The sequence below is a fragment of the Fusarium coffeatum genome (assembly GCF_003316985.1).
Source record: "Fusarium coffeatum strain FIESC_28 chromosome Unknown BRIP53273_contig_401, whole genome shotgun sequence".
Taxonomy (NCBI): Eukaryota; Fungi; Ascomycota; class Sordariomycetes; order Hypocreales; family Nectriaceae; genus Fusarium; species Fusarium coffeatum.
The window spans coordinates 1-10,923 of record NW_022158190.1 but is presented as its reverse complement, the minus strand read 5'-3'; the positions used below and the strand labels follow the sequence as shown (position 1 = coordinate 10,923).

The 10,923-nt window shown below is 47.8% G+C and overlaps 3 protein-coding genes across 3 annotated transcripts; 2 read left to right on the top strand and 1 right to left on the bottom strand.

The window, feature by feature from the left end:
- Positions 1-480: 480 nt before the first annotated feature.
- On the top strand, positions 481-1,404 carry FIESC28_11422 (uncharacterized protein; the record flags this gene model as incomplete). Its single annotated transcript, XM_031165546.1, has 1 exon — positions 481-1,404. The coding sequence occupies one exon, from the start codon at positions 481-483 to the stop codon at positions 1,402-1,404; it is 924 nt and encodes a 307-aa protein (XP_031010397.1).
- Positions 1,405-1,565: 161 nt separating this feature from the next.
- Positions 1,566-7,507, bottom strand: FIESC28_11421 (uncharacterized protein; the record flags this gene model as incomplete). The annotated part of the gene is made up of 16 exons (XM_031165545.1): positions 1,566-2,006; positions 2,055-2,332; positions 2,413-2,681; positions 2,733-3,542; positions 3,594-3,990; positions 4,045-4,184; positions 4,235-4,885; positions 4,940-5,177; positions 5,229-5,453; positions 5,511-5,810; positions 5,861-6,109; positions 6,165-6,391; positions 6,446-6,805; positions 6,860-6,991; positions 7,046-7,183; positions 7,251-7,507. The coding sequence occupies 16 exons, from the start codon at positions 7,505-7,507 to the stop codon at positions 1,566-1,568; spliced, it is 5,112 nt and encodes a 1,703-aa protein (XP_031010396.1).
- Positions 7,508-8,523: 1,016 nt separating this feature from the next.
- FIESC28_11420 (uncharacterized protein) lies at positions 8,524-10,638 on the top strand (the record flags this gene model as incomplete). Its single annotated transcript, XM_031165544.1, has 5 exons — positions 8,524-8,897; positions 8,945-9,604; positions 9,662-10,218; positions 10,268-10,410; positions 10,465-10,638. The coding sequence occupies 5 exons, from the start codon at positions 8,524-8,526 to the stop codon at positions 10,636-10,638; spliced, it is 1,908 nt and encodes a 635-aa protein (XP_031010395.1).
- Between the last annotated feature and the right edge of the window lie 285 nt (positions 10,639-10,923).

Below are 10,923 nucleotides of genomic sequence, written 5' to 3'. Positions count from 1 at the left end.
GTATACTGCAGGAGTGGGATTCAACTATTACTAGTACAGATTATTGATATATGTGCTATATATATTAACAGTCTTGATTAATCAGTTAATAGTCAGAAAATCGAGAAAGAAACGATCACATGAATTTCCGGGCTAATATCTCACTCTTGATCATATATCAGTAAAACTGTACCTCATTTGGATAACCTTCCAACCTTAAGCGCCAGCGCGCTAGAGGGGGCCGGATTGCAGTGCGATTAGGGACAGATCCAGCTAGGGTATCTTGATTAGGTAGCACGTGCTAACATGTGGGTAAGCATTAACTAAGAACCAATAGCTAATAACTAACAAGTTCACGGACATGGCTTTGTAAACAATAATGCCTCAGGCAATACAATAATTTATTTTAAAGCGGTGTGTCCCTTGCAATTATTTTTAACTGAACATCTTGTACTATTTTCTTTACAAAACTTCCCACCCTTACATAAGCAATTTGACAAGATGACTGGCCGCGGCGGAAAAAAAGAACCAGTCCTCCTACCACCACGCGACCCAAGTCTTGAAACTCGGCCTGTGCCCCAGGAGCGTCACTTCGCTGTGCAGGCGTTTGGACCAGGTGCTGACGTCGAAACACATCGACAATTTCAATCGATTGAGGCTGTAGAGCAGCAGCTACCCGATGCCAGCTCTATTCGCAACAGCGGGGACGTGGAAAGTGATGCTAAAGAACTTTTCAAGGCGCTCACCCAGGAGAGCGAACTTGTCGATTTGGATTGGACCGAAGACGGTGAAACCGATGGTGAGCCGACCTGGGGCCCTGTCGTTATAGTGACAGCCTACTCCGACAAGGTCACACCAAATATCAGCCAGGCCATCAACAATCTAGTCGAGACTATTCATCGTTATATCCTCCGATGCCGTCGGTCTAGGGCATTTGCAACAGAGGCATTCAAGCGTCTTGAAATCAAAGTCATCAAAGATAAAGAACTGCTGGAAAATGCCTCCGACGACCGTGTCAGAGAGGAATTCAATGCCTACGTCCGCTCTCTCCGGCTGTTTCCCCCTGATATGGAGTGGGAGAGGGAGAGCCAAAAGTTCTTTAAAGATAACCTCAACAGACCTAGAGGGCCCAGACGCTACGACTTTTGCGTTGTACTTGATGAGCAGACAATCGACAGTCTTGCGAGCATTACTTTCCCGGAAGATCTAGACGACGACTCCGAAACTTTGAGACATATCTCTGTGAAACTGGTGGACCGCAAATGGAGATACCCAAAAGAGGCAGGGGCTAGTACCCAGGGAAGGCATTATACGGGGACAGATATCTGTCCTCTTGTTGACTTGCCACTGATCTGCGCCCACATATATAACTACGCCGACCTTGAGGAGATGTTTCCCCTAGACTGTTATCGAGATATGCATTAACAAACCACAGTTAAACTTGGTTCAATGGGGGCTATGTAGGACTCAAAAAACAGGTCAGGTGAAATTATTATATTGAAATACCAAATGCAAAGAAGAGATTTGAAGAAAGATATGCAAAAAGGTAAACAACTAAATACATGTTTTGTAACTCGACCCATATCTTAGTCCAATCTGCTTAGATCGACGGCCACCAGAGGCTTTTGGCGTTTCAGCGTCGAGACCTTCTGCAAAACATCGGCAGCCCTCTTTCTGTCGCAATCATCATTCGACACCAACTTCTCGTACCAGAATTGCTCGAGGGTATCAACCTGATCGTCGATGAACTCGATGGCTCTGGCAGCCATTGCCCTCTGGTGGCTGCGAATCCAAGCATCCCAGTACCTAACGATACCGCTGGCCTTGTTACCTTTTTTGACCCAGGCTGCTTCTGCTCGGCCAAACTCCGTGCGGATCGAGTTGCAGATCTCGGCAAAGTTTGTGTTAACGATCGTGTTGGAAAGATAAGAGAATACGTTCAGTGTATGTCGAATCTTCATCAATGCCTTGTCCGTCTCGGCTTCGATCATCTTTGCGGCTATTCTGGTAAGAGTTCCTGCCCAGTACTGCAAATTGTCAGCAAGAGTTATCGAGTCGCTCCCGGGTCAACTTACACTCGCTTTAACCCCGTTGATTCCGGCTTGAAGAAAAACAAAGCGCTTGTGGTTGTCAGGAGTCCCGTGAGCCCACATGATGCGGTGCATGGGCACGTAGTTATCCTCCTTGGCTAGTCCTTCAAGTTCCGGCACGTTGTCAAGAACCTCTTTCTTCAGAGACAGAATAAAGTCGCAATATATCTGCGGAAGGTTCGAATTTATGCCACCTGGTAGGGTATTGAATCGAACGTCCTTCAAGAACAGACCCATAGTTTGGAGCTCCACGATGTGCTCGACTAACATAATTAGCAAATGATGGGTTTAATTTGCAAAAATGAAAGGGAGAAGGAGTGAAAGAGAAAAGACCAAAACCTACCACAGTATTCAGGGTCTACACCTTTCGTCACATCATCGGCATCTGCAATTGTAACTTCGGACACCTTTCCTTCGGTACACGTCTTGTGAGGGACGGTATTGTAGGCTTTTTCCCAGCGCTCGTCATCATATGGGAAGTCTTCACCTTTCGGCCAATCAAGAGAACGGTATGATGCACGCTTCTCTTTCCCGGTCTCCTTGTTCAGACACACTCCATCACGTTCCTTGTTTCTCGGAAAGAGATGTGGAGGGGCATCACTGTTGTCGAGCCTGACGATTTGTTAGCTTCAATCATGCATAGTGGCCTTCATAGACACTCACTCGTCCAGGGTATGGCTCTCCTCCTTCCGTTCCATATACCCGTGGCCAACGTTTTCAAGGTCAACCGGCTCATGGCGAACATGCGATCTCGAATGACGTTGATGGAGGTGGACATGCTGTGACCGCTTGTTAGAAATTTCGAGTGAACGTTTGCGGCTTGCTGAACCCTGAGATCGTGGCCGGCTGCTAAAGGTCTCTTCGTTGCATCCATAGTCCCCTGTGGCACAAAGGTCGACGTCACAGTCGAAATCCGGGCACGTGTTGCTCTCCTTGGGACAAGTGAGACTCTTTGGACTAAACAGTCCCTGCTCACTTGAGTCTATAGAGCTTGGTGTTCTTGGGCTTTCGTCTACTCGGTGAACCAAAGTAGGGTTCGAGGCTTTACCCATCAGTTCACCATTTGTTGGCTCCGAACCCCAGTTGCCGAATGCATCGCCAGCAGTCGCGTACATGCCGTAATGGAGACCCTTGTTCTCCTTGTACAGACCCTTGGCTTGGAGGATGAGTGCCACTGGCAAGTAGAGTGAGATGTCGTACTTAGCGCCCGAGACGCCTTGCCGAGGTTCGAGGTTAGCGACGTCTCGCTTCAAGTCGCTCGCGCCAGTGGCCTCGACTTCCAGGCCAATGTTGAACTGAGGCCTGATTGAGATCTCAGCAGATCCCTTGGTAGTCTTGAGTCCGCCTTGGAAATGAGTGCTGTCCAGAAGTGCTGCTCCCGAGGACTTGCCAACTGTCGAAGGAAAGGTACGTCGGACCCATCCTCTGTTGCTGTCTGGATCTGACTTGATGCTGAACTCGGTTTTGAAGTCCCTAGTCTGGTTAGCGATTACCTCATGTTTCGATAGATCAGCCTGAACTTACGCAGTAAATTCGGCATCATCGGCTTCAAGGCCGAAATAGATGTTGAAGTTGGGAACCAGGTTCACGAGGCCAGGTTGCATGTACGCCATGTCCTGTTTCTCTGTATCCTTTCCTGTTTTCGGTTGCTGATTGATGTCCAGCCCTGATAAGCCGGTGACGCTTACTTCGACATCAATGTCATACCAGGTGTCGAGGAAACCGTAGACACTGTCAAAGTTGAAAGGATAGAGCGTGCCAATCATGGTAAACCCGAACTTGGCGTAGACTTCGCTATTGGTCTTCGCTTCGATCTGCAGGAAGCCGCCGTCATCACACTTGACCTTATCGTTAATAAGGACTGTTGTCGCGGGCGAAGAGAAATCAGTCCAGAAACGTGTGTCTCGTAACTTCTCGAACTCTGTGGCTCTGTTAGAGAATTGGTACCTCTTATGTTATCATGGTATCGACTTACTCCTTGACCACTCGGCGCTATCATCCGAGAAGAAGCGCTTGTCAAGACCCCGTTGACCAAGGTGACGAGGGTCCAAGGAACGCTTGCTGTTCTCGTCTGGACTGGCCGCAACGATCTCGTCCCAATAACCGGCAACGTTCCTAGCATATGATAAGTGGGTGAATGACTAGTAGGTTTTGCTATTACTTACGACCAGTCTACTCGCATGTAGATCTTCTCGTCTGACCGCTTGACTCGCTTGAAGTCGTAATGGAATATGAGGTCTAGCACCTCCCGGTCATCGGGTTTTCTCTTGGCAAGGTGAACAGGAAGAGATTGGTCTTCTGAAACTTTCAGAGATTGTGCAATAACGTATGTCGCTGGACCACAATTGTCTGGCATCCGAAGGACCGTCCCCTCCAGTCCACCCTCAAGCATATCGTCACAGTTGCTCTCGTTGCTGTCGTTTGAGCAGAATATCCGCACAGATTGACTTCCTGACAAGGTGATGCCAGAGCAGTCGACAACCTCTATGTGAGAGTCGTCACGCTTGGAGATGGAGGAGACCGCATCTTTAGGCCCTGCGATCAGAACAAAGCCAAACGGCGCAAAAGCTGGATCGTTGTTGATGTTCTCGTGCGTAGTCTCAGCACCGCTACCGGCGAAACCTCCAAGAACTTGCAGATCATACTTGACGCTGGAATCCTCGGGTGGAACCTCTGGGAAAATGGACTCGAGAGGTACAGGTGTGTATGGCAGGACGCCGCTTGGAGCATTGCAGCAGAGACTCTTCTGTCGACCGCCGATATTGCATCCCCATTTCCCATCACCTCGTTTGTTCCTAGAGAGCATCACATCGTTGCTGAGCATGTCAATATAAGCTGGTGAACCGTCGCGGACTCAGATATAGACTCACCCGGCGCAGTTATTTTGGTCGCATCCGCCCTTGCCAACCCAGTGACAGCTTTCAAGTTTCTTCTTGCAACACCAGGGAGCCTTCTTTGTAGAAAATGTTCCACCACAAGTCTGTTTGGCGACATTGTGGGTGCCAGAGGGACAGTCACCACCGCAGTCACCAAGCTCGCAGCCATCAAGCAAAGCCTCGAACCGGTCAGAGGTACAGCATAGAACTTGCTCGCCGGAAGAGCACCATTCTGAAGCTTAGTCAGCATCTTCGTTTCAGTATTGTAATGCCATGAACCTACTGTCTCCGTTGCGATCAAAGGTCATGATCAACTCTCCTGCATGACATTGTCCGTGACAGGCGTTTCCACTCTCACCACCGCGCCAGGTGCATTCCTCAGGTGCTCGATCACGGGGACAGCATACGCTTCTTGTCTCATCCTTGCCGCAGGTGGAATCATACGTTTTGAGGGTGACGTCGGTGAGAGGGCAGTGGGTGCCACAATCTGTCACCCAACAATCCTGGCCTAGACCGGCAATTAATATCGTGATATAACAAGAAAACAGTACCGCAGACTACTTACCGGTTTCTGAAGACCAGCTTTTGCCGTCTCGTTCAGAAATAGACGGCAGTTTGTTCACACCCTTTTGAACGCTCTTGCCAATCAGTCCAGAAAGCGCTGTAAAGTCACTGTCGTCGAGGTCAACGGCCCAGATCATCAAACCGCCCAATCCGATTGAGTCGGCCCATTTGACCTTTTGCTCGAAAGTAGTCTTATCATCATAAGAGACCCACTGGTCCTTGTTGTAAGTGAAGTAGTTGACTGCGGCTTCTTTGTCATGGATCTTGTTGACCTTGTGTTTCGCCAGGATGTCTTGGATTTCTATATCCCTGTTAGTAGTTGGTCCAAGGTTATTGAGCCTAATGTCTTACCAAAATAGCCAAGGATGCCCCCCTCGTTCGTACACGGGCCTTTGTCTGCAGCACCCGCAAACTTACATCCGGGCGTGTTGCAAGATGGGTTTGATAGCTGGAATGAACGACCGTAGAAGCCAGTTCCGAGGATGACCTTTCCAGGAGGGACGTTGTTGCGCCACAGGAGCTCAACGCTCTGCTTGATTTCTGTGAGATTAGTGTGTGCCTGGACCTGACTTCCAATAACACTATTCTCATCCCATACACCTAGCCTCCAGCGTTAGTGCTGTGAAGAAAGGAGTATTTGTGGGTTTTTTCTTACCATGCAAGTCATACGACATCAAGTTCACCCACGATGCTCCAGCTTTCAGCATGGCAGGCACGTCGAACCAGCGAAGGTACCAGTAGCTTGAAGGAATGGTAAATGACAGACCGTATCCGCCTCGTGGACTATCGTCAAAGGTCTTTCGTAAGGTCTTAATGAGCTGGACGAAGCTTTTCGTGTCTTGTTCTTTCTTGCCTCCTCGATCAGTGGCGCCAGGGTATTCCCTGTAAGACAAGAGTTAGATCTATCAATGTTGGGGGTTCCCATGGATCAAGTACCAGTCAATGTCAATACCATCAAAACCATAGGTCATCATGAAAGAAACCGCATTGTTGGCGAACTTCTGACGATTTTCCTTATTCTTCGAAATATCAGTAAAGACAGGCTGTGTATCTGTGTGGTTATTGGAAAACGTCCAACCACCAATGGCAACCCAAACCTCAACGGGGTCACCGAGGCCAGACTTCATAGACTTGATAGACGTGATGGTTGAAAAAAGGCTCTCTGGTGTTTGAGAGTCCATTGTTGTGATCTGGAAGGTCTCGGGATCGATATAGGCAAAAGCAAAGTTGACGTGAGTAACCGATTTGATGGGGATCTGGGAGGGTTGGAAGCTGTGGCATTTTCTCCTAGCGCTCCTGTTTGATAAAGGGTGAGCTGAGTAGAGGAGCGGTGATGTTTGGTGTACTTACCAAGCTTCATAGTATGCGATGACCTTTTCACGGACTGGACGAGTGCTTTTTCCTGCGGGGACACTGGGTGTACCGCAGTTACTCTGGCATTTGCCAGTACAAAAGTCTTTGGTAGTACCGCAAAAGCCAAACCTGGAGACAAAGTCAGCAAGAGCTTTATGGACGCTCATGTCTTTTGAAACGTACTCGCTGCAGCACACATTGAGAGGGCACTTTTCATCGCCCTTGTTCGCGTATCTGCCACATTCTGCCTTGGCAGTGCAGTTTGACGTGCATCCCTTTCCACAGTAGGTTGGACCAAATCCACATACACCGGACTTTCCACTAGTATCAAGTGTCAGTCAGGGTATGGAAGCCTAGTCAAAGTTCAGCTACATGTGATAAGACATACCAGCAAGCGCCGTTGGAGCAGGGTTTCGTTGCGTTGCAAGCATAAGGATCGTCTTCTCTGGCTAGGAGAGTACTGGCGTTCCCCGCTGGATGACCGTCCTCCAAAGGAAAAAAGGAAGTTAGTGATCCAAAGTCATAGGGTGCGGCGGAGAAGTGATTGACGTTGAAAGAAAAGTGATAGACAAATAACGAAAGAACAAGTGGTAAGAGAATGAGGATGGAGACGTGCAGCCACCTGTGGCTAGTTCGTGTCTCCATAACGAAACAATGAAGAAAGGCAGCAAGACAAACACGTCAATGGAAGATGATACGAAACATTCAAGCGATTGGAAACATTGCAGACAATAGAAACATCATATTATACATATGGATGATAAGGCGTGATAGTCACATTTCATCGTCCCGAGTCGCCGAGTCAGGATGATGCCGCACAACCCGTCTTGTTTCTTCTTGAAACATGAAAAATCTTCAACATCACAACCAACAGGCACAACTAAGCGCTGAACAGCTTCGGTTAAGAAACAGAACGTAATTTCATGGTAGAACCAACAGCTGTTTCGTCGATCTATAACCGTGCTCACAGTAAAGTTACAGTCCGAGTGGATAGCTGTTGGTCGGCTGCGATCAAACTCAAACGAGATGATCATTTTGTGGATAGATGATCAGACCTCAGCACGGTAGCAGCCTATGTGATCTCCACATATGTTGGCCCGAATATGTCGGACCGATTATGGTACAAGCCATCTCTTGGTATGTGCGTTGCTGAAAGTCCAGGTCAAACGGTCCGAGGTAAATTAACGAGTCACGTATTTGCAGCAACAAAACAAAATAATTAAAAACGTCTTTTAATGACCTTGTAGATGAAGAATCGATAAAAGAAGGAAATAACAACTGATCTTAAGCCATCGTGCTATAGAAAATGCTATTCTTGAGATCTGAAGAACAGTTTAGTATAGACATGCCGAGAGCCATTGTGGTGGGCGCGTCCCAAAATTTGGAAACGCGACAGTGCAGAAGTAGACCCTGGCCTAGCATTGACCCTTGACAGCCCTGTCGGTTTCATTAGTCTGCGACTTGGCGTACTTACCTTAAAATTTGCAAGGACCTGCAGCCGGACAAGCCACCAACACTCGGAGGGACTCGACTGATCCGATTTACTTTTACTCTGGCCCGTGACTGAAAAGGACCCTGAGATCAGCATTTAATTGTTCACACGTATCGTCAAGTCTCCAGTCCGCACATCGATAACCCCTTGCAAGCCTTTGCTTTGTAAAATGTTAATCAAGTGGAAAATCACTCTTCCCTTATTGCTCGGCTCAGCCGTTGCTCAGCAGTTTACCGATTGGGTTTATGATTACGATGTTGATTATTACACTTCTACTTGTAAAACTGCCATCAACACAACACTTGACTGCGATGCTGTGCTGGACTCCATTGTGTTCCAGAACAATAAGCCAACAGAATCTCATCTGGAAAAGCTTTGCACTAAGAAGTGCGAGGCATCGTTAATCCAAACTCAAAAAGACATTGTTAAGGCTTGTCCAGTGGCTCAAAATAACGTGACTCTCCAGCATGGAGGACTTGTCACTGCTCAAGACAATATCCGCGAGCTCCTGGATGGCTTTACTAAAGCATGTCTTAAAGACCCGTAAGTGGATCTCTGCAAACTTCGTCGTGTTTATTAACAACATGTAGCAATACAGGAAAGTTCTGCCTTCCAGTCATGGGCTCCTGGCCTTTGATCAAAGACCACACCAGAGAGCAGAACTGCTCCGACTGTGCCCTAGGAGCTATGCAGCTGGGTCTCAACTCAGAACTGACCTACAACGAAAAGATCGCGTCTGAGTTCTCCGTCTTGACAGAAAGTTGCCAAAAGACTGGCTTTGATATTCAGGTCCCAACAAAGGCCATTACAAGTCCTGTGTCGGGTACCAAACCATCCACTACGACGACTACCATTCCTTGTGAAACACCATACATAATACAGGCAGAGGACACTTGTAACGGCATTTGCAAGTCACAGAACGTGTCCACATACGCATTCACTCGAATCAACCGGTTGAACATTTGGTGTGACAACCTTCCCAAAGCTGGGGCCTCAGTATGCCTGCCCAAGACATGTGATGTCTATACTGTCGAAAAGGACGATGATACATGCGGTCGTATCGTCTACAAGTTTAGCAGATATGCCCCTGGTTTCAGCATGACTCAACTTATCTCATGGAACCCCACGATTAACGACGTATGCTCTAACATGGGGCATCATGTTGGTATGCAGATTTGTGTTTCACCCCCAGGCTTGGGCCATCTGAAACCGTCAGCAACATCGGATAGTAACGCGCCTATCACACCAGCGTAAGTGCATGTGACTTGCCAAGCAAAGCAAATGGCTAACAGAGACCAACCGGACAGTCCTGAGCCAAGCAACCTTGCCAACGGAACGAACACCCAGTGTGCCCAATACTACAATATAACCAAGGGAGATACCTGCGCCGATGTAACCCTGGCCGCGGGAATATCTCTCAAGGACTTCTACTTCCTCAACCCCAGCATTGACAAGAAATGTACCAATCTTATCCTCGGCGAAGGCTACTGTGTCCGGGCCATAGGAGATATTGAGACTTACCCTGGCTACACGTCAACCTTTTCCAAGAAGCCCGGTGAAGGTATCGATACCGATGGAGGACCCGACGCAACTCTGGGTCCTGGATGGCGGACCGAGCTGCCCACGCCAGTCGACACAGAGAAGCCTCTGGCATCTGGCACCTGGGATACCGGCAAGTGTCGTGTCTACTACAAATGGGCGGAACTTAGTGATGATGAGCTCACCCAAGAGTGGAACAGCTGCGAGGAGATTGCTCGTCGATATAGGACTACTGTCGAGACTTTGAAGAAGTGGAATCCCAGTCTTGCTGAGGCTTCGCCTTGCATTATCAACAAGAAGGATAGATATTGCGTTTATCTTCGAGGTACAATAATTATTCCATTTATACTGCACTACATACTGACATAGTACAGATGAATACAGATCTTCCACAACAACTACCACTGCGGCTGATTCCAAACCCCCGCTGGCGACAACAAGCGCTACAGCCTCTAGCACCACAGAAACATCACCGACGAAGCCGTCAGAAGGGATCCCCACTCCATCAAATGTTGCTGTAGGTCTAGAACACGCTTCTGTTGAGACTTTTTGACTAACACTGTTTCTATAGCCTGATACGATCGCAGGATGTAAGAACTTCTATACCGCTATTTCTGGCGATTATTGTTACAGCATCTGCAATAATAACAAGATCACCCAGGAGGACTTTATCAAGTGGAACCCTAGTGTCAAGGAGGACTGCAGTCTGGTTCAAAAGGGGTTTTCTTACTGTATTGGTCGGTAATAACATACAGCCGGATGGTATCCACGACAGATACCCAAGAACCCTTGTGCTAAATAACAATTTCCCTTTATCTTATAGGTACCAGTCACATTTAGATACAGTGCTTGTGTTGATCTTTCTCGGATACCTAAAGGTGCGAATCCTTCATCTTCTCTTAATGTAAATTGCGTAGTAGCCTTAATAATCTGCATAACTTTATATACGTTAGGGTCTGGGGGTAGGGTTAGGATAGGGTTAGTATTAACTATCTAAGCTATCTGCCTAGTTGTTTTTCTAGTAACTATT